Genomic DNA, 21,963 nt, shown 5'->3' with positions numbered 1-21,963 from the left:
ATGACTGTGACACAAACAACTCTGACTCACTGCATGTATTTATTGTTTGTTGTTTCTGAATTCCTTCACGCATTGTTGTCATTTGTTGGCAGTGTTTGTTTTCTTCATTTTTCATAGAGGCTGGTAACACCTGTGAGGAAGACTGTTGTAGATCTGCCTGTGATTTTGTGTGAGGAGGACTTTCTTTGTTAAAGAAATCGCCTATTGACCCAAAGATACTTGACATTCCTGCTTTTTCTTGGTTTGTGTTTATGCCAACAGGAATAGATCCATTTTTGTCTGAGTGTCTAGTTACTGGCTGGGATGATACAGAAGGCTCTGATTTGGGCCCCTCTATTCCCACTGATGTCTTGAAAAAGTTTAAAAAAACCTCCGGATTGCTCAGATGATTTTGGACCATGTGCATCCACTGGGTGAGACAAATCTGTAGTAGCAGGCTTGGAGGTTACACTTAAGGAGTTGCTTGAAGTTGAAGTGGTAGAAACCAGGTATGTTGAAGGAACAGAAGTTTCTCTTGACAATGTGGCTTGTCTTGCTAGTTTAGGTTTCTGGGATAAGGGCGATATACCCTGAAAAGTTGTGGAAACTGGTATTTGTTGAGACGTTACCAAAACTCCAGATGTTGTTGAAACTCTTGTAATCTCAGACTTGACTGCTGCAGAAGATGACTCATCCTTTATAATTTTTGATTTGAGGCTCTGTAGTCCTGTTGTGACAATATCTTTGCTTTGCTGATCAACATTGTGCGTTTCAGTAAGCTTGCTTAGATACTGTTCTGTGTAAGTGGCATCTTTAGCAAAAGTTGACTTTGAGCTAGCTGTGTTTTTGGTTTCAGGATTTTTGCCAACAATAGAAGATAGGAAGGAAGAGATTTTCTTAATGGATCGATTTGGCTGCTCCTCTCCAGTTTGTACTCTCTTACGCCACTCTTCTTCTGAAATGTCATCTATGTGCTTTACTTGCACTCCAGTAGATGAACGCCGTCTCTGTTGAGGCTGGTAGCAGATGTATTCACCAGAATTAGTGGTAGGAGTTGCACCAAATGAAATAGACACCTTCTGAGACAACAGCTCTTTTACTCCTTTGCTACTGATATTTTTAGTATTGTGGTTGGCACCATAACATGATAGATCAATAGCTTCCTGAGAAGGATCCCAGATGGCACAGCCGTTCTGAAAATGTTGTCTTGCATCCATCTTAACTTTGTTGAATCGATAAGTGGAAAAGTCAAGGGCCTGCTGTGTTTGATTGAAAATAGAGTCCTCAAACTTCTGACAGAAACTCTCCAAGTTCAAATTCATGATTTGATTACCTTCTCTGTAGACTGCAGACAAGTCAAGTGGTGCAGTTAGAAGTTCAGCTTCACATTGGTCTTGCCCTGGAAACCAGAGGAGCTCATCTTCATTGTAGAGAGGAATCTTGAAACCACAAACTTTAACCATCTCATTATACAACCAAGCAGTAGGATAGAAATCCCCTGTATTTTCCCACTCTTGTTCTGGAGCACATGCATACACATATTGACCAGACTCATCTGTCAGCAGAGCATAAATATACTCATAATCAGTATAGACAAAATATCCGCAATCCCCATCATCTGCAGGCCACCACATTCCTTGTTCCAAAAGTGAAAGCCATTGCTGATACCACTCAGACTCCTCAAAGTACATATATTCCTCCTCATCAATGTTGCTTGTCAAAAAGTGGTTCCAACCATTGCCATATGAAGGTACATTAATATAGCTTTCAATACTTCCTGGTTGACAAAATATGTCTGATATACCTTGATATGCATGTTGCCCATTAGTCGAGTTAGACAGGTGTAAAGGAGCTACCTCATTATAGCCCTCATAATATGCATTATTATTTAGACTGCTATAACTCTCTGAACCTAATGAGTGCCACTTGCTTAACTTAGCATTACCATTGATGCTCAAATTCAATACACCTGCAGACTCCTGGGCACTAATCACGTCCATACTGTTATAGCTATTCCAAACTCTCGGTCTCCTTGAATTATTAGAAAAAACATTGGCATAATCTGGAAGACTATTGCTCTCTCCTATGTTAGTGTGCCGTGGCTGTGTAAAACAATTCTGCTGATTAACATCTATGTTTATATTGTTCAAACACTGAGAAGAGTTTTGAAATTCATCTTGTACATTTCCATTTCCATCTGAATAGTAACCCAGTGACTGATCATTTAGCTGTTGCCACAAAATAGATTCTTGAATCCATGAGTTATCATCATTATTGGAACTGAGTCCATAATTTGCATATGATGATGATTCTTGCTGGTGACCATACTCTCTTGATATGTTATTTAAATAAGGATAACTCTGCCTTAAATAAGTCTGTGACATTATTGCTTGAGAGGAGAAACCAACAGGAAAGCTAGAAAGATTTTCTGTGCTATATGAAGTGTTTCTTATATGACTTGACATCAAAAGTTTCTGTGAGTTACATAAATTGAGTAAAAGACCAGTGCCGTTTGATGAAGTACAATTCTGTTGTGACCTTGCATAACTTGCTGGTGTCCTTAAATCAAGGCTTTCTGTATCATAGCTGTTAAGCTTGTTATTAATGTTAGCTGTTAAGACTGGTGAGTTTATAGTGCCAGCTTTTAGATGTGATCTTTCCACAACCATATTTCCTGGGTTGGCAGAAGAAGTTTCTGTTGTTTTCTGACTACATGTTTCAGTTAATAAACCTTGGGGGGTAAAGGACTTTTGGTTTTGCATTTCAGCATGACTGTGAGAAGGTAGTTCAGGCAGTCGTCTGTTTGATTGTCCTTGCTGAGTGGGAAGTTTTTTTGGTACAGTTTGATGACTTGTTTTTCGTTCAGTAGAATTTTGATTGATTGATGGTAAATTTTCAGATGTGAGTTTGCTAAAGAGACCGGACAAAATACCTGACTGACAGGATGTATCTTGTCGTGCCTGATGAGAACCTTGTTTTGTAACAGTTGATTTGTGTTCTTTAGAGAATGATTGTGTAGTCAGTTCTTGTGTTTCAACAGAGGACATTTTAAGAAAGGCAGAGATGAGACCACCTGACTGGGATTTTTGTTTAAATGAATTATCTTGATAAGAATGGCTTTGTCCAGTCACATTTTGATTTGGCTGGGATGGAGCAATCTGAATGTTAGATCTATGCATTGGTTGTGTTGCTTGAGAAACATTATCTGAAGCGGCAAACTTGAAGATACCAGATAGAAGGCCATCTTTTTGGGAGGGTACTTGGTGGGATATACTTTCAATTTGTCTAGGGGCATCTAATTTGCCTTTCTGATGTTGATCCAATTGCTGGTATTTGAACTGTTGAGGAATTTCGCAACTCTGTCCCTTAGCATTCTGCTGAACAAGGAGTTGACCAGAGTTTTCACTTGATGATACCTGATGCTGCTCTGGCATCTTTGTGTGAGTATTTGAGACATTGTCAGTAGAGGCAAATCTGAAAAGGCCAGACAAAATCCCTTTCTGCTGAGGTGGTGCATCTGCCATTGTTGACTGATTCTGAGAGAAGTCATTGCTATTATTTTCAAGTGGTCTACAAGTTAACTTAGTATCTCTGGAGGACTCTGGGAGAAGGGTATTGGATATATTTTGTTGAAAATTATGACGATTTTGCTGAAAACTTTGTTGTTGATTTATTCTTGGGGTAGATTTGCTGCTTTGTTGTGGCTGATTAGGTTGAGTACTTGTTGCCACATCACCAATGGATGCAAATTTCATGAAACCTGAAAGTAAACCCCCTTGTTGTGGTTGGTTAGGAGCTGATTGGGAACCTGACTTATTCTCAAAGATAGTTGACTGACCCTGGCGTTCATGTAGAGATGCTTTTTGTTCATTGGAACCTTGATTTTGGTGCCTTAATTGCACATGTTCCCTGGAAGAAACTGGATTTTGTTGCTGCAGTTTTGTTTCACCCTGATTTGACCTTTGAGGAAGTGAAGAGCTTTGAATATTAGGACCCTGGGTTGATGGAGTACCAGGCTGCAGGTCAGTTGGAGTAATCTTGAAAAGACTAGAAAACCAGCTTGTTTCTGCATTATCCTTAGACATTGTCTCGTGGGGGGTTTTAATGTCCTGTGGTGTTGATTTTGTGATTGTGGTGTTGACTTTGTCAGACACTGGAGAAGAAATTACACTGGTAACTTTTTTTGTCGCAGGCAGAGTTTGATTCAGCTGACTGTTGGTTGACTGCTGTGATGTACTTTTGGATAAATTTGCATCTTCGCCAGATCTAAACTTAAACAATCCAGAAAACAGTCCTCCTTCAACCTTTTGGGGTTGTTTGACAAATACATGGTCAGAAGAGTGGAAAGATTGTTTTATCTTGTCTCCAAGCAAGGATTTATCTGATTGTGACTCCAACTTGATTGTGTCCTCTGCTGATCTGAAAACAGGATAAACTGTTTGTGTTTGAGTCTGTGGAGGCACTGAAGATCCATTTGAGATTAATGAACTGAGGGATGCTTTAAAAGGACTAAAAAATCCTACATCTTCAGGTGTTTTCTGTGTTTGAGACGTAATGCGTGTCTTCTCAAAAGAGGAATTTTTAACAGTCTTGCATTGTAAACTATCATTCATAACTCTAGACTGATCATTTGGCTGCTTCTGCTTTGTCTTAGTATCATTCAGATCTTGACTGACATTTTCAGAATAATGTTTGGCTTTGCAACTCAGAGGGTTCACCTCACCCAACAAAGAATTAACAGAAGACACAGTCGCATTGCCATTTGTGACACCACTGCTTTTGTTTGGCTCATTTCTGATTGGTTCAGCTGGTTCATTTACTCTGTGTGACTTGGCATCTGATGACTGAAAAGGCAAGAGAGATGGTATTGAAAACCTTCTATCTGACTGAGCCTCCTGAGTAGGGGAAACCACAGCTATTGGTGTGAGGCTTGGGGACTTTGGCATGAAGGAAAACAATTTTGATATACCAGAACTAAGAGGAACGCCAACTGGTGTCTCTGATTGTTCAACAGACTTGGAACTTCCCACATGTTTCGAATTAGAAACAACTTTATCAGTAAAAGAGCTAAATAATGAACTCATGGCATTCTTTACCCCTGCCCCTCCATGATCAGAAGCGCCACCAGAATTTCTTTCTTTGGGATCTATGGGGTTTTCTTTACTTTCCTTAGGGGGGATACCTTGCTCATCTCCAACAGATTCTACTCTTGCACTATCCTGGGAAGGCAACCTTGATTTGTTAGACTTGGGCAAGGATCCGTATCTACTGATCTCCTCTTCTTTTTCAGCTAGATATTCTGATACGGTTTCAACCAAGCACTGAAGCTCATCCATAGGATCAACATATTCATCACTTGGCTCCTCTACAGGAGACAGCATAACCTCTGGAGCCCATCCCCCAAGCTTACACTTTGAACTTTTCTTATCACGGTAACCAGGTCTCTCAGTTGAAATGCCATAAGTTGAGATATCTCCACAGTGTCTATAATTCTTTCTCTCCTCAGCACTGAGTGCTATAGCTAAGGAGGACATTTCCTCTAACTCATCCTCAGATCCAAAGGAATATTGCAGCTCATCTGAACCCTCAGAATCAAAATCTACATCCTCCCTTTGTCTGTCTATCTCCTCTTGATATGCAACATAATTCTCCAGTGAGTGTTCAAGCCTGTTTTTGGCCCAAGTTCTACTTTTGTAGAGAAAGCCATTTTTGTACGGCATCAGGCATGGTATCATGTTTTCATCTGCCTCCTCCATTTCTTTCACCTGGCGTGAGACAAGTTCAAATCGTTTTCGATGGAGAAGGGCAAGATCAGAAAGAAAAGGCCCAGCAAGCTCAGGCCCTCCTGGGTCCTGGATTTTTTTCCTCCGCCTTCGGTCAATGGTGGCATAGCCTTCTGGGTAAGCAGCACCGAGGCAAGCATTTTTGTTTTTGGTTGGTGACAGCTGGTTATGGTAAGTCTTTGTAAAACCAATAATATCATTTTGGCTCTCCTTCTCATCAACCCATGTTTGTTCCTCCCTATCAAGAAACTCATCAAGGGCACTTTTACCCTTTAGTTTGTATTTGAGTTCCCAGTCCTCCACACCCATGCCTGAATCTACTGGGACAATTCTAACCCTACCCCTGTGATTAGAAGTTCTAGCAAAGGTAAAGAAAATGATGGAAGAAAATAAAAACAGAAGGGGAAGAAAAAAGAGAAAATGCATTTCAACATAAGAGATAAAAGCAGACAACAGCAAGAACATAAAAATAGTAACACAGTAAAGCAACAGAATGAAAGGTAACACCCAACAGGCTTTTTTGCCAGAACAAAAATAAAACAAAATAAGTAAATAGAAACGGACAAGGGTGTTAAATATACTATTAAATTAAATAAATACTTCTTTAAACTTATTGGGTTCACTCAGACTGGTACTATTAAGCAGCAATGTTTGTTATCTGATGTGCGGCACTTAGAAATTAACTTCACAACAATTTTTTATTGTGCATTTTGTACCCAAGCCATTATTCAATTTCAGTGTTTAGGACAACATTTTGGGGGTCTAGATTTTTTTAGGCACAATGACTATTCCATACCAATGGACTCAATGACTGGCAAATGGCCCTATTAACTATATATTTAAATATCCATACTTATAAGAACAGAATGTACCTGCTTGCATGGTGGTCCCTATAGTCAATTTCAAAGCTATGAACAGAGTCAGCGCAGGAGTCCATGTTTTGCTGGCAGCGTGGTCCCATGGGATACTGGTGAAGCGAGGAGTTGGGCTGGGCTGTGGTGTGGTACCGGGGAGGTAAACTACTGCTCGTCTCACTCCGATAGTCACTGTCCCTATCGTCCATGGCACTGTCCAAGTCATCCAATGCTATATAGAGAAACAGATAGTTCAGAGTAAATATATGTACATATATAAAACACATAAATGTGATTAAGATTTAATCAAAACTATTTAAAACCTTTCAAATTTAAATAGATTATATCTCTTAAATATAAAATTCAAGAAGTTTCATCATCACTGAAAAAATGATTCATTTAATTTACTCAATTTTTATAAGGTAAGTGGTTGCAATCAATCTATTTAAGCAAAAAGTTTTTGGTTTTGTTTTGTATTTCTAATTTTTTTTGTTTAAAAGTAGCTTAAATAAATTGATTGCGACCACTTACCTTAAAAAATTGAGTAAATTGAATGAATAATTTTTTTCAGTAATCCAGTCAAAGCCAGATGTTTCTTTTTGTTACTAGCCACATAATACAAAAAAGTAAAGGAAACAGATTTAGGACGTTCAAAATATCTTATAATATAACCCATAATGTACACAACTAACAACTTTTACAGGGTAAAGACTCAAGGAAATAAGTTGGGAATATGTTCATGCGTTTACAATAAACAAACCACAAAAGTATTCATGCAAATTTACTATCAACAAGAAAAGTGGGGCAATGCTCAATTAAAGTTTGGAAATAAATCCAAGTTGCAGGAAATTTAAAACCTATAAATGCAAAAAAATTGTTTAAAGGAAATAGTTCACCAATGTATACATCTGTACTTTTGTATTTGTGCATGAACATCTAAATACCCAGGGGACCATATAATGCTGAACAAGCACAGAAACAAATTTGAGGGGTCCATGGGGCTTCCAAGGGAAAATCTAGAGCACATGGTTATTTCATAAATACTGAATGCAAATTACATACTCTGACTGTCAGCCCATCCGAAATAGTTGCCTGGTGAGTGTACAGTAAAAATACGTGTGAACATAGAGTACCCACTGTGCAAAGGTGACAAGAAGAGAAAAACAGAGAAGTGGAGAAAGCAGTAAGGTGTCCTTCATGATGCCGTGGCTCCATCTAGTGTAAGAGGAGTGTTACTTACAGCACTGAGATGCAGCACATGGCAATGATCGTCCTGCTACTTCATCCTGTAAGGAAAACTAACCAAAGGAGAAAACACAATAGAGTAAGTGTCAATATCTGGTGTTATTTAGAAATTGCAACACTGTAATTTAAAAAACATGTTTTAAACCATAGTCCAAACTTTTACTACTACAAGGTGAATGAGTGCTGAATATCTTTTTACGTTGGCAGAAGTTATTTTTATCTTTTATTATTATTATGTAATGCCAGAACGTCACATAGCTCCACATTCCTTGTGTAATACCACCAAAACTAAAACATAAACAAAAAATATACACAATATTGTTTCATGTAAGAGATAGAATATTTATGACTAGGAGTACATTTTGGACATGTATTTAAACGTTATTTTAAAAGATATTATTGTAAGATATTATTTATTGCAAGATTAAACAGTTTGATTGTATTAAATAGATCTAAAAATAACACACTCATTTCATACCAGAGCTGCTGTGACTATATTAAATAACCAGAAGGAAAATAAAAAAGTTATATTATCATAAAATAAAATCAGTCAGTATAGTTATGCCTTGTCATTTTTAGTTTAAGTATTGTTTTTTACTTTATTTGTATTTTTGAACTGTAAATTACAGTAAATATTTGAGTATTGCTGAAGACTGGATTCTGCTTTACAAAGAAAGAATACAATTGCTGTATGACTCTTCTCATATTTCTATTTTAAATCCTTTCTTTTTAAAATAGGCACAGCAAATAATATGGCCGCACCTTGTTTTAAACATTCGCATTTTAGTTTTGAATGAAACGTTGCTAATATAACAATGTTGTGTACTTTTCCCATTCTTAGCATTTAAAAGTGACATCTAGGTAACGAGACTCGAGAGCTGTCACAATTTCATTATTCAATATTGAAAGCATGCAATTGTTTGTCTGCCGTACCTCATTGTGCATGCTCATAGAATTGATGCGTTCCAGTTTACCAGTCCAGTATCGAGCCTCGTCTTCTGGGATGTCTGGAGAAGAGAATTGGGAGACACATAATCACAAATGTTGCATATGCAAAGAGTTTGCATGGGGTTTCATGTTTTTAGACCCCTGTAAATGTACAATGAGCTAACTGGCTAAAGCAGTGTTTCCCAACCAGGGTGGCAGGGCCCACAGGAGGACCTTAAAATGACTTAAAATTATTAAAAATTGGACAAAATGAGCATTAAAATAAGCTAAAACAAGCAAAAATCAAGATGTTTCTTATTTTTTTTGTTGGCCATTTTAGTAGCGAATATACATCTGTCTAGTCATTCCAAGTTCTATTTAATTTTATGTGGAAAAAACTGAGTGAGTGGGGGGCACATTACATTTACACCTGGTATTTAAATCCATCTCTTTTGTCCACTTTCGACCACTTCTGTCCTGAATACTGTGAGGTAGTGATGGGATTTATGGCTCTTTGAGGGGATCCGGATCTTTGCGATCCGTTCCTTTTAAAGAGCCGTTCAAAAGAACGGATCTTTTGTGCTTTTTAAATATTTAGTCAGTTTTAAGAAGCAAGCTTGGGGGCATCTCAGTTTATCCTGAAAATAATCACTGGGAGGAATGATGAGGTGAGATTTGTAGTCAAAAAATTAAAACAGACATCACACACCAATATCTGATTTTGAATTATTCTGAAATATTGATTATTACCTCATTTGTCATGTGTAGACTATATTCCATATATATTCAAGTCTTAAATGAACAATAACATCTGTGCATCTGTGTGAAACACGCATAGGAAAAAAAGAACGACAGAAAGAACAGCTCCCCTACAACCGCGACTCGGCTCCCATCGTTCATGTTTATGAGCCGTTCAAAAGAATCGGTTCGTTCGCGAACGTCACAACTCTACTGTGAGGGGGTGGCCTGTCGAGAAGGTGGGTGAGTCTCTTTGCTGTCATTTAAACGCGAGCGGGAGTAATGAGTGACGAGTTTATATGGACATTAACTAATATTATGTCGGAGTACACTGCTTGTGTTGTAAGTGAACATGCTGCACAGTGTTTTGTACACGTATATTTATGAAATAACATTGCGCAACTTTCACACGCTTGCAAAATGAAACTACGGAGATCAGCCGCTTTAGTTTTATCAATGAAAGGCTAAAAATAGCGCTGTTCATCATGTGTTCGTGCCAGAAGTCAGAAAAGACGTAAAACATTGTGCTCAGTATCTCAGATTAGATAAATGGGCGAAGAGAAGGCGGTCTGTGTGGCTCTTCGAGCACATTCAATCACATGTGCGTTTACACTACCAAAGCAATCCGATCGAAAGGGTTTTCGACTACCTCTGAATTTGGTTGAAAGTGGTCGAAAGTGGACGAGCTCAAAACGTTTTGAACACCTGGCATTATTGTCGCCCACTTGTGATCCGATCGCTGAAAACGCATGTTAATGTGTAAACAGCCTCTAGGGGGCCTTGAAGTAAAAAGGTAGGGAACTATGGAGCTAGAAGAGTCTCAATAAAGATAAATGCACACATTTCTAAACCAATTTAGAAATGCAAACAACATTTACAAATGCACTCAAGATTCACAAATGCACAGGACAAGATTCATAAATGTATTTCTGATGCACACACAAATATATCTTGATTTACAAACTGTTTTTGGTCTGTGAACTTTACTGCATTTGTGTGTGAATTTTGAGACTCCCCTGACTTGGCTCGACACACAAATGCCTTTTTTTAAACAGGGAATGATCTGCAACCAATCAGATATCTCCCTTGTTTTAGCCAATTACAAGAACGCACCCCACGTGGGGGATTGTTTACTTATAAGCCAAACACATTACCTTTAAGCTGGTTTGCCAACCGCCAATAAAACCGAAAAAGAAGAAGTAGTTTACACAGTGTGTGTGTGTGTCGAGCCAAGTCAGGGGAGTCTCAAAATTCACACACAAATGCAGTAAAGTTCACAGACCAAAAACAGTTTGTAAATCAAGTACAAATAAAAATATTTGTGTGTGCATCAGAAATACATTTCTGAATCTTGTCCTGTGCATTTGTGAATCTTGAGTGCATTTGTAAATGTTGTTTGCATTTCTGAATTGGTTGTGTATTTATGAATTTTGTGTGCATTTATGAATTTTGTGTGCATTTGTGAATCTTCTGTGCTTCCCAAATTTTGTGTGTGCATTTATTTGTGAATTTTGTGTGCATTTGTGTATCCTGCGTGTGCACCCATGAATCCTGTGCGTGCACATGCGAATGCAGTGTGTGCATTTATCTTTATTGAGACTCTTCTAGCTCCATAGGGAACCACTGGGCTAAAGGACCTTAAAATAGTCTGCTAGTTAAAAGATACAGTATTATTACATACCACTTCAAAAGCATGTAAAAAGTCAAAACTTAAATTACTTCAATTGTTATTCAACTTTTTTCACTTTACACAGTGAAGCAGCATTTTACATTTTTTAGGTGTTACCGATTTAAGTTTTTTTTTTAAGTTGATCCAACTTTTCACTTTTTACAGTGTATTTGGACAAAGGTATGCTGTAAGCTGTACTGTAATTGCCACATAACTGAAGACATATTACTTTGCAAACAAACAATGTTTATTACACACAAGCATTATTTAAGCCATGTCCAGCTTCCCCTCTATAACCAGCCTGCTACACTAGCTTAACCAGCTAAAACCAGTGTTCACAATGACTTGCTTTTGAGGTTTTTTGATACTTGCATTTGTCTCATAACACATAGGATCCTTTGAAGGTAAACGTGGCGCTGGAGAGCTGAACGCAAGGAGAGGAGCTTCAAAGTGCTCAGATGAAACAGTCAGGCTCATGAATGAGATCAATGGCAGGTCAACAGGCCAAACATGATACGCACAAGAAGGTTCGACCTTTTATTGGCACAAAGATTACCGTGTCCGCTATTTACACTCAATATATGCCAGATTTCACTCACAAACGCCACAGCTGGCAAACAATTATTTATTTATTTCTACCTTTAACAAAGTCTTATAAAGACAACAAATCAAAGTGATTAATTTTTATCTCTCTCCGACACATCAATCTTGGTTTTATAGTAAGCAGCATTAGGCACTTTGTATTAAGTATTTGCATGCTTGTAATTTAAATAAATAACTCAGTTAAGTCTTGTATTTTAGTCTTTGGCCATGAGATGTTTTGATCCATCTCTGTTACATTAAACTTTGTCTGTGTTGAACATTACAGTATTTGGTATAATCGTTAACCATCGCGCAGTTCTCCAACAACCTCTATGGCTAAAAGTGAATTTTTACGTTCAATATTATTGTACCAACACCATCAGTGACAGTAACGGTTTTACTTTGTGCCAGGAAAATGAAAACCTTTAAAATAACTCATCACCATGACTTTGTTAACTAACAAATACAAAAAAATGGTGGATTAATTATTTATTAGAAAAAGCAAAGCAGCTATCTGAAGAAAGCTCATTCAACCTTAATGATTTTACACGAATCAAAAGATACTGAAACATCCAACAGACAGAAGAGCAGTCAAGCAGTTGAAACTACCAAACTACAGATCAGACCACAATCATGTTTCTGTTTTGGTTCCACACACACATTTAAAGGGCACCCATTACGCAAAATCCACTTTTACAAGGTATTCGGATTTGTGTTGGTAGTGTGTGAACACAAGCACCCTACAATGACAAAAAAAATCCACTCACTCGTTTTTAAATCCCCATTAAGCCAAAGCAGTCTTTTTAGACAATGTTTTAATCTTTTACCAATGTGACATCACACTGATAAAGCCCCGCCCACAGTGACTTACTGACAGTCCTGCATTACCATAGTTTCCGCTCTCACCGAGTTGTATGCTGTCTAAGGCTGTGAGGATAAATCGCGTGTCCCATTAAAAAGACCCGTCTGATATTGATTCATTGTTTCATGCGTTTCGCTTATAACGTGCATTTAGAAAAGCAACACTCGTTAAACAAAATCATTTAAAATATTCTTTATTATCATGAAAATACCTGAAACAATTTGAAGAACGGCAATATAAATATTCTTATAAAACGTTTAGTTCCAATCCTTGATTCTGATTGGTCAATAGCTGTGCTTTATTGGCTCTGACTGCTTCACCTAACTGTTCTATTTTTCCCTGTGCCCTTAGCAACCCCTTTAGCAACCAGACGTGTCAGTTGAGCTTTCATGCATATTACACATTGGAACGTTGTTGTTCACGGTCAGGGACTATTTTTGTAGCGGAAGGAGTGCTTTTATTGATTTAACTTCATGAAAGTTGCACTAATAATTTTTTTACTTTAATATTGTGTGGTAACCATTTTTAAAAGCAATAAGGTACACGAAGCAGAGTACCTGCAACCCCTTCAGGCGTTACTAATGGCGCTTTTCCATTGCATCCACGGTTTGGTTTAGTTTGGGTCGGGTCAGCTTACTTTTGGGAGCTTTTCCATTGGGTGCAGTACGTAGTACCCGATACCTTTTTCGTACCACCTCAGTTGGGGTTCCAAGCGACCCGAGCTGATACCAAACGTGACGCGAAAACACTGTAGGTCACTGATTGGTCTGAGAGAATCGTCACTACAGCGTCATCGCTATAATGTAGATTAGCTTTACCTGTGCTAGGCTAGCTTGCGCTGTCTCAAGCAAAAATGTTGTCATCTGTGCTCTGCTATAAGTTCCAAAACTCACGAAAAACATCCACAGGTTGAGAATCAGGGACACCATAACAGTTTTCCAAACTTGCAGTTTGTGGCAGAACATTGGCAACGAGCACGTCAGCATTATATGCTTAAATGCAACTTCAATGAGGCTCAGCAGTGCGCCGTCGACTGACGCCACAGTGTTTGAACAGAAACTGTGAGACTGAGGTAACGTTAGTGATAAACGCGATGAGCAAACATCTATTTGTGGCAGCCAGTTTTAATTTTGTGGCGGACTGAGAAATCAATAATTGTGTGGGAATGTATAACGACCCTCTCACTTGTATGATGTCACAGCAGTAGGCAGCGCAAATATAACGACACGCCTATAATCCCTCCCACTGCAAAGTGTTACTAAACTCGATGGAAAAGCTAACCACGCCAAAGTGAGGTGAGCTGACCCGACCCAAACTAAACTAAACCGTGGGGTACTATGCAATGGAAAAGCGCCATAATAGACATAATAGACATTTCCTGAAATAGTGTAATGGTACTACTTCTGTGGCACAATTGGAGTTTCTGCACGAGAGCGCCCTCTGGCTCTTGGATGTGCCGGGATTTCATAGTAATTAATTCAAATTAATTAATTGAGGAAACACGCATTTGCATGATTAATCGTTACAGCCCTAATGCTGTCAACCATATCTCAGTGACATATTGTTGTCTCAAACTCCATTCCTGGTAATCAGATCTATTTGAACTAAAAGCGCTTACTGTCACTGTTGGCAAGGGAGTGAGGTTGCTCATTTGCATTTAAAGCAAAAATAAAAAAATAAAATTTCTTCTTTAGACATTGTCTGTGTTTAGTGTGACCTCTCTTGGCACTAAACACATCTTGAGTGTTTTTGAGCAGAATGAAGTAAAAAGACTAATTTCTTTAGAATTAGATATTAAGATTTAATTTTATTTAGGTTTAAGAGATCCTGCAGTTTCCTGTTATTGCTCAACTTGAAGGGGAGTTTACCCTAAAAACTTGACACATCAGTTTACATTTTTATACAGTTTTTAATACCATATACACATTTCCTGTATTTTCTGGTTGTATTCTAATAAAGAGACTGAGAAACAATTATATATGATCACTACAGACGGTTTCATCGGACGCACGCGCGCTGACGTGATACACGTCTGGATCCGAACTTTACTTCCGGTTTCGTTTTTTTTTTATGGTCTGACTAGTTGCTTAAACTGATCTCTTGAACAAATGCCTCGTCAAAAATAACAAATGTTTTGGTTTTCTAGGTAATCTTTGTGTTGTTTTTTTGCTTGTTATATTAATAAACTACGTTTAAAGAACTTTGTTGTTATTTATTCTTAGCGGGGTTTACCCGAAGTTATGCGCGCACCACAACAGCCGCTTGTTTATGTTGTTACAGCTAAACCGTCCATAACATTGCAAAAATAACTAATCTTATTCTGGCATGGTGTCCTTAGACTTTTGCCCAGTACTGTATATTACATTTTGTTAAATGGGCATAAAAAGTTTTATTTTTATTTCTTTGCACTTTATGAAGGATAGTCAGTTAAAGGGCTTTAGATTGTCAAAATGTTAGTCAATTGTCAAAGACATGAAAGTGCATATTAACCACCAACAATCTCACCAAAAGGCAGCTCAAAGCGAGTGTCCAGCAGGACTCGATGTGGCGTTGGGTTTTTGGTCCCATATATCTCATCTGCCTTCATCAGAACTTCAGAGTCCAGAAATATCCACTCGCCAGGACCCTCCTGTTTAAACAGATGAAAAGCCATTCTTTGCATTTAGCAGCACAAGCAAACAGAGTAAACAGAATTCAAGTAGGTGACTAGGTTAAAAATGACATTGAATTTGAACAGGAAAGGTGATAGCGATACAAAATCTATTTTAACTTGGCTTCTGCGGGACTGACCTCCTCTGAATGACGTACACTTTTAAGAGGGATCCAGGCTGTACCTAACATGGTGTCCCAGATGAGACCTTTGTTCCATACCTCTACAATAAGGCCCAGGTCCAGTCGGCTGATCTCACTTAAGAAAAAACAGAAGGTAGAAGGGTGCTTCAACAGCTAAATAAATCAATTATGTCAAGAAATGCTGAGCAGATTTCTTATATAAATCATTTAATTTCAATATATAAATAATAGTATGTTGGCTTTCTTCAGCCAACATAATTAATAATACATATACAAAAAGATCAAGAACAGTTTTTCTTTCTTTCAAATTAGAGAGACCCTATGATTTTTGAAGTTTAGTGGATTTTGATCTGTGCATGTTCAAGTTGCATATTGTGTCATATTGTCTGTATCTGTAAGTGTACACAAACTATCCGCCAATAAATCCTCAAGCATGACTGTATTGATAGTAATGTTTACCAAATAGTGACGACACAAATTACATTGAAGATACATAAATTACTGTCAAACACTGAAGCATAATCAGCACAATTGTGTACAGTGTAAAAAATCTGGATTTTTTTTCAGGAATAACCACGTTCCTATTAATGGTTGCGCAACATCTGCCAACAGGATGTGTTTTTTTCCCTTGAACGAATGAATGAGACAAAGCGTGGCTTTTATCTGCTCGCTCTTCTTGTTATAAATAGAGAAGACCAAAGCATACGGGAGCACGGCACCAAAAGAGGAGTGCTTGGAAATCCATTAATTATTCATTTAGGTCTTCAATTGTCTCCAAAGTGTGGTAGCTTTCAGAAGGGCGCATGATGGAGGATGGCTCATTTTGTTTGTTTGTTACACTTGTTCGTTTTCTAGAAAATGCCAACGACAATTGGCTGAGTGATAACTAATTGATAGGTTGCTATAGAGACACTTATTGATGGCATCTACGCATGCTAAAAGACTCAGGGAACAAAAAGAGCCATGTGGATGGTAAATATACAGACATACTGTACCGAACAGCTGAACAGCGTAGCGACAAATGTTAATAATACAATAGCTTTGCCCTTTGATCAAACAAATAATTGAGGAGCTATGTAAACGGATGTAATCCTAATGATGAGTCATAAATCTTAATTATTGTTTTAGTAGAGAAAGTCAAACAGCAAGGCATATTTTACGAACATGAAACTTAACCACAATGAACACAAACGGGTGTCAAATCCAAAACAAAAGGACTTCATCACATCATTGGAGTACAGCTAGAGGCATTTTTTACAAAGCCAACAAGAGAGCTATTGCTAACACTGTTTTTTAAAGGTGCCATGTGTACATTTTAGCAGCATCTAGTGGTAAGGTTACGATTGCAACCAACGTTTCAGTCCACCGTTCACCGAAACGCATAGAGAAGCTATTGTAGCCGCCACCAGACAAACATGTCATCGTCGGAGACGATGTAGTAAAAAAAGTTAGTCCGTTAAAGCAACACTATGTAGTTTCCATGTAAAAATGACTTACAGCTCCCCCATGTGGTTGAAAAGCGCAACAGTGCCTGGTATCACACACTCTTCTGCAGGCAGGGGGAGGGGCGGGGCTGTGTTTCCTACCCTCCACCGCCACTTTCAGAGTGTGCTTGTAGCAGCTAGGAGGCTGCTCAGGTAGCAGCAACAGTACAATTTGTCCAGTTAAAAGTTGTTCTATCACTGAAATAATTTTAGAGACATTATTTAAAGCTAAAAAACTACATAGTGCTGCTTTAAGGGCTTCCGTAGAAACATGGCGGCACAAAATGGCGACTTCCATGTAAGAGGACCCTCGGTGTATGTAGATAAAAAACGTCTCATTCTAAGGTAATAAAAACATAATGGTTCATTGTAAAAGGTCTATATATTCTAATAATCAAATCTAATAATAATAATCAAATAATCTAATATATTCTATAATCAAATAAACATGAATTTAAACTTTTTTTTTTGTTTTGATTACATGTCATGAATGGTTTCAAATAAAATACTGTCAGAAAAAAGGTACAAAACTGTACCTTTCATATCGCTGAGATGGTCCCCTTAAAGGTTCATTTTTGTATATTTATGTGTATGCAAAACATTGAAATGTTGTACCTTTTGGGGTACAATATTATACTCTAAGGACCTATCGCCCTTAAATGTTAGGGGTATAAAGCAGTTAACTGTACCTTTAAAAGGTACACAACAGATCCTTAAGGTACAGTAATGTACTCAAAAAGATACAACATTGTTTTATGTTTAGTATACCTGTAAAAGGTATGAAACGAAACCTTAAGGTACCACCCCCAGAGAAAGAAAATGCACAGTTTTGTACCTTTTTCTGACATACAGTGAGGAAAATAAATATTTGAACACCCTGCTATTTGGCAAGTTCTCCCACTTAAAAATCACGGAGGGGTCTGAAATTGTCATCGTAGGTGCATGTCCACTGTGAGAGACATAATCTAAAATAAAAAACTCCAGAAATCAATGTATGATTTTTTTTAACCATTTATTTGTATGATACAGCTGCAAATAAGTATTTGAACACCTGTCTATCAGCTAGAATTCTGACCCTCAAAGACCTGTTAGTCTGCCTTTAAAATGTCCACCTCCACTCCATTTATTATCCTACATTGTTTGAGGTTGTTAGCTGCCAAAGACACCTGTCCACCCCATACAATCAGTAAGAATCCACCTACTAACATGGCCAAGACCAAAGAGCTGTCCAAAGACACTAGGGACAAAATTGTACAACTCCATAAGGCTGAAAAGGGCTACAGGGAAATTGCCAAGCATATTGGTGAAAAAAGGTCCACTGTTTGAGCAATCATTAGAAAATGGAAGAAGCTAAACATGACTGGCAATCTCCCTCGGATTGGGGCTCCGTGCAAGATCTCACCTCGTGGGGTCTCAATGATCCTAAGAAATATGAGAAATCAGCCCAGAACTACATGGGAGGAGCTGGTCAATGACCTGTAAAGAGCTGGGACAACCATTTCCATGCATGGCACGGAAGGTTCCCCTGCTTAAACCAGCACATGTCCAGGCCCGTCTTAAGTTTGCCAATGACCATTTGGATGATCCAGAGGAGTCATGGGAGAAAGTCATGTGACCAGATGAAACCAAAAGAGAACTTTTTGGTCATAATTCCACTAAACATGTTTGGAGTTAGAAGAATGATGAGTACCATCCCAAGAACACCATCCCTACTGTGAAGCATGGGGGTGGTAGCATCATGCTTTGGGGGTGTTTTCTGCACATGGGACAGGGCGACTGCACTGTATTAAGGAGACAATGACCGGGGCCATGTATTGCAAGATTTGGGGAACAACCTCCGTCCCTCAGTTAGAGCATTGAAGATGTGTCGAGGCTCGGTCTTCCAACATGACAATGACCTGAAGCACACAGCCAGGATAACCAAGGAGTGGCTCTGTAAGAAGCATATCAAGGTTCTGGCGTGGCCTAGCCAGTCTCCAGACCTAAAACCAATAGAGAATCTTTGGAGGGAGCTCAAACTCCATGTTTCACAGCGACAGGCCAGAAACCTGACTGATCTAGAGAAGATCTGTGTGGAGGAGTGGGCCAAAATCCCTCCGGCAGTGTGTGCAAACCTGGTGAAAAACTACAGGAAACGTTTGACCTCTGTTATTGCAAACAAAGGCTACTGTACCAAAAATGTAGGTGTTCAAATGCTTATTTGCAGCTGTATCATATTGCAAAATAGCAGGATGTTCAAATACTTATGCACATCATCAATTTGCTAGCCATTTGTTTTGCACAGATGTACAGTGCAAACTAACTCTTCCAAGCAACTTTCCCTAGAAGCTTTCAAGTTTTATCAAATGTATCAGCTAATGTATAATCAGTAATCAATATTAGAATCAATATCTGCCTGGTGTCTGTCTATATTGCTCTCTGGAGGCACGAATCAGTCCCACGGGACATTAACATGATTTTATTAAACTGGATGCTGCTATTAAATGTTCCTGTAAGAGCAAAGACATACAAAAGCTCAAACTGATTTAAGGGCTCTGTTCAATTACAAGGACATCTGGCTTTCAGAAGTTCCATTAGGCAAGAAAACGTGAGGTCATTAATGGCTGGATGAAGATCCCTGACCAAATCTGTTGTTTCAAGTTTAATGCTTATTATTGGGCCCTGTATACGGATAAGAAAATACTCACAATTTATTTACTAAGGAACGTATTCCTTTACATGCATAGTATGCTGAGAAAATCTATAAGGTAATTTTCCAAGTAAACTACCTTATATATTACCCGAATCATTTTTGATACAGCACTCTCAGAAATAAAGGTACAACAAGGTACATATGTTTTCAGTGGGGCAGTACAATTTTCAAAAAGTACACTTTTGTAGCTAAATGGTGCAAATTGGTACCTCGAAGGCACATATCTGTACAAAAAAAATGTACATATTAGGACATAAAATTTTTCTGAGAGTTAGCAGAGCCCTTAAAGTCTAATGCTGCGTTTACACCAGCCGCTGTAGAGGCGGCAAAAACGTGCTATTCGCGCGTAGTTGGACGCTTGAACATTTGAGTTTACTCGCTTCATTCGCGTGTGAAATTCTAGTCATTGGAGACATTCACGCGAAATTCGCGTCATGGGGGCCTGTTGCGACTCTGCTGAGACTCTGCTTGCTTCCTGTAATCACGTTACTACTACAGCAAGTTCCTGGCTGGTTAAGTTCAGACTTTAACTTGCGCGTTTCCCGCGGCAGCGCTTAATTCACGCGAAATGCTCCGCGCCTACCGTGCCATTCGGATCGGCCTACTGCGCCGCAGGATGCCTAATCGCGTCTTTGCATTGACTTAACATGTAAATCACCCACGCTTGCCGCCTCTACTGCGGCTGGTGTAAAAGCAGCATAAGAAAAGGCATTAAAACCCAGAGAACCCACATAGAGACAGAGCGCAGCTATGCAAATTTGAAAACCACGCCCTTCGGGGGGGAAAGCAATCCAACTGTCTCCATTGACTTTGTATTGCGAGAAGCCGCCTCCTTGTCATTTCTGGCTTGTAACAAAAAACTGAATAATGCCTAAAAGCTGCTGTGTGACAATATGTACAGCTAACAAGCCAAAGAACCCAGAAATAAGTTTTTATAAGCTGTTGAGCCGTAAAACGTCTTTAAGGAGAATAAAGTGGATCGCTGACTACGTTTCCCCCTAGTGGACGCAGTTCTACTAATAGAAGTACTATGAAAAGTTGCCTGTATCCATTTTTGTGTGTTAAAACGCTCGTTCTTTGGGGTCGACAGCTTATATTTACAGATTCAACTTAAAAACAGAATAATACCTAAAAGCTGCTGTGTGACGAGGTGTACATCTAACAATTAAAAAAAAAACAAATACGTTTTAATAGGCTTTCGACATTTAAAAAAACGAGCGTTTAAAGACACAGAAATGGAAACAGGCAACTTTTCATAGTACTCCTATTAGTAAAACTGCGTCGAATAGGGGGAAACGTAGTTGGCGATCCACTTTATTCTCCTTAAAGGCTGGGTTTTACGTCTCGACAGCTTATAAAAACTTATTTCTGGGTTCTTTGGCTTGTTAGCTGTACATATTGTCACACAGCAGCTTTTAGGCATTATTCAGTTCTTTGTTATAAGCCAGAAATGACAAGGCGGCGGTCTCTCGCAATACAAAGTCAATGGAGACAGTTGGATTGCTTTCCCCCCCGAAGGGCGTGGTTTTCAGGTTATGACGCGCTGCTCTCTGTCTCTATGCTGTAAATCACTTTATATAAAAGCATCTGCCAAAATGCATACATGTAAATGCATGGTTTTATTGATTTATTTTTACACATTTGAGAGGTGTATTTATCCAAAGCACCTAACAGTGCATTACAAAGTATACATTATATCAGTGGGATTCGAACCCACAACCTTTGCGCTGCTAACGAAATGCTCTACCAGTTTAAGCTGTATTGAGACAGTAAGTGTAGCAAACAACCTTTCAGTCAGTATGTAAACAATGACACACATCTAACTACACATACAGAGCACATGGATGCAATGTGACGTAAGGGTAGTAATTTAAATAGATATGAATCAGTTTGAAGAGACAAATGAGCAACACAGTGCCAGTTTTGTTTCCTGGAATAACCTGACTGTACTTGTATAATAAAACGTGCTGTGTTTTCTAGGTAAGAGCCATATAGGTGTGTGGTACTCATGACCTATGTTGACCTTTATATATTTAGTTTACAAAAAATATTTATTATTAGTGTACATTAAATGCTGTGCTTTAAGCAGGGCAAGACATGAAACACCAATGGCCTGATTATCCAAGCTGATGTCTGGACAGGTAACAAAAGCTTTATTGTTTGTGGTTGCCAGGTGTGATATCTACCAAATCTGTGACAGATGAATGACCTGTGGAGAGAAGTCTGGACTCTGGTATATCCTTACAGCTGTAGTATTATATTAGTACAGGGTTAATGTGCTGCTGTCTGAGATGTTGTGCTACAGTAGTGAGTTGTAATAGACAAAAACCTGATTCAGAGAAAAACCTCAAACTT

General features: G+C 38.6%; 1 protein-coding gene and 1 long non-coding RNA gene across 3 annotated transcripts in view; one reads left to right on the top strand and one right to left on the bottom strand.

Moving 5' to 3' along the window:
- Nucleotides 1-21,963, bottom strand: part of LOC141349047 (protein unc-13 homolog B-like) — a 67,330-nt gene that overhangs the window by 24,019 nt on the left and 21,348 nt on the right. Inside the window, exons 4-9 of one of the 2 annotated variants that reach the window (XM_055208831.2) lie at nt 15,430-15,547; nt 15,145-15,268; nt 8,795-8,868; nt 7,857-7,914; nt 6,635-6,848; nt 142-6,120 (exon numbers count right to left, since the gene is read on the bottom strand). In XM_055208831.2, the coding sequence (XP_055064806.2) occupies nt 288-6,120; nt 6,635-6,848; nt 7,857-7,914; nt 8,795-8,868; nt 15,145-15,268; nt 15,430-15,547 (6,421 nt within the window). In that variant the 3' untranslated portion in view covers nt 142-287. Of the gene's footprint in view, nt 1-141; nt 6,121-6,634; nt 6,849-7,856; nt 7,915-8,794; nt 8,869-15,144; nt 15,269-15,429; nt 15,548-21,963 lie in introns of those variants that run through there. The other variant, XM_073874102.1, reaches the window with a different exon arrangement.
- The window catches only part of LOC141369042 (uncharacterized), a 109,133-nt gene that overhangs the window by 67,286 nt on the left and 19,884 nt on the right, over nt 1-21,963 (top strand). The gene's annotated exons all lie outside the window — the stretch shown is intronic.

The sequence above is a fragment of the Misgurnus anguillicaudatus genome, chromosome 12 (assembly GCF_027580225.2).
Source record: "Misgurnus anguillicaudatus chromosome 12, ASM2758022v2, whole genome shotgun sequence".
NCBI lineage: Eukaryota > Metazoa > Chordata > Actinopteri > Cypriniformes > Cobitidae > Misgurnus > Misgurnus anguillicaudatus.
Note: the sequence above shows the minus strand (reverse complement) of the source record. Positions and strands in the feature narration are given on the sequence as shown.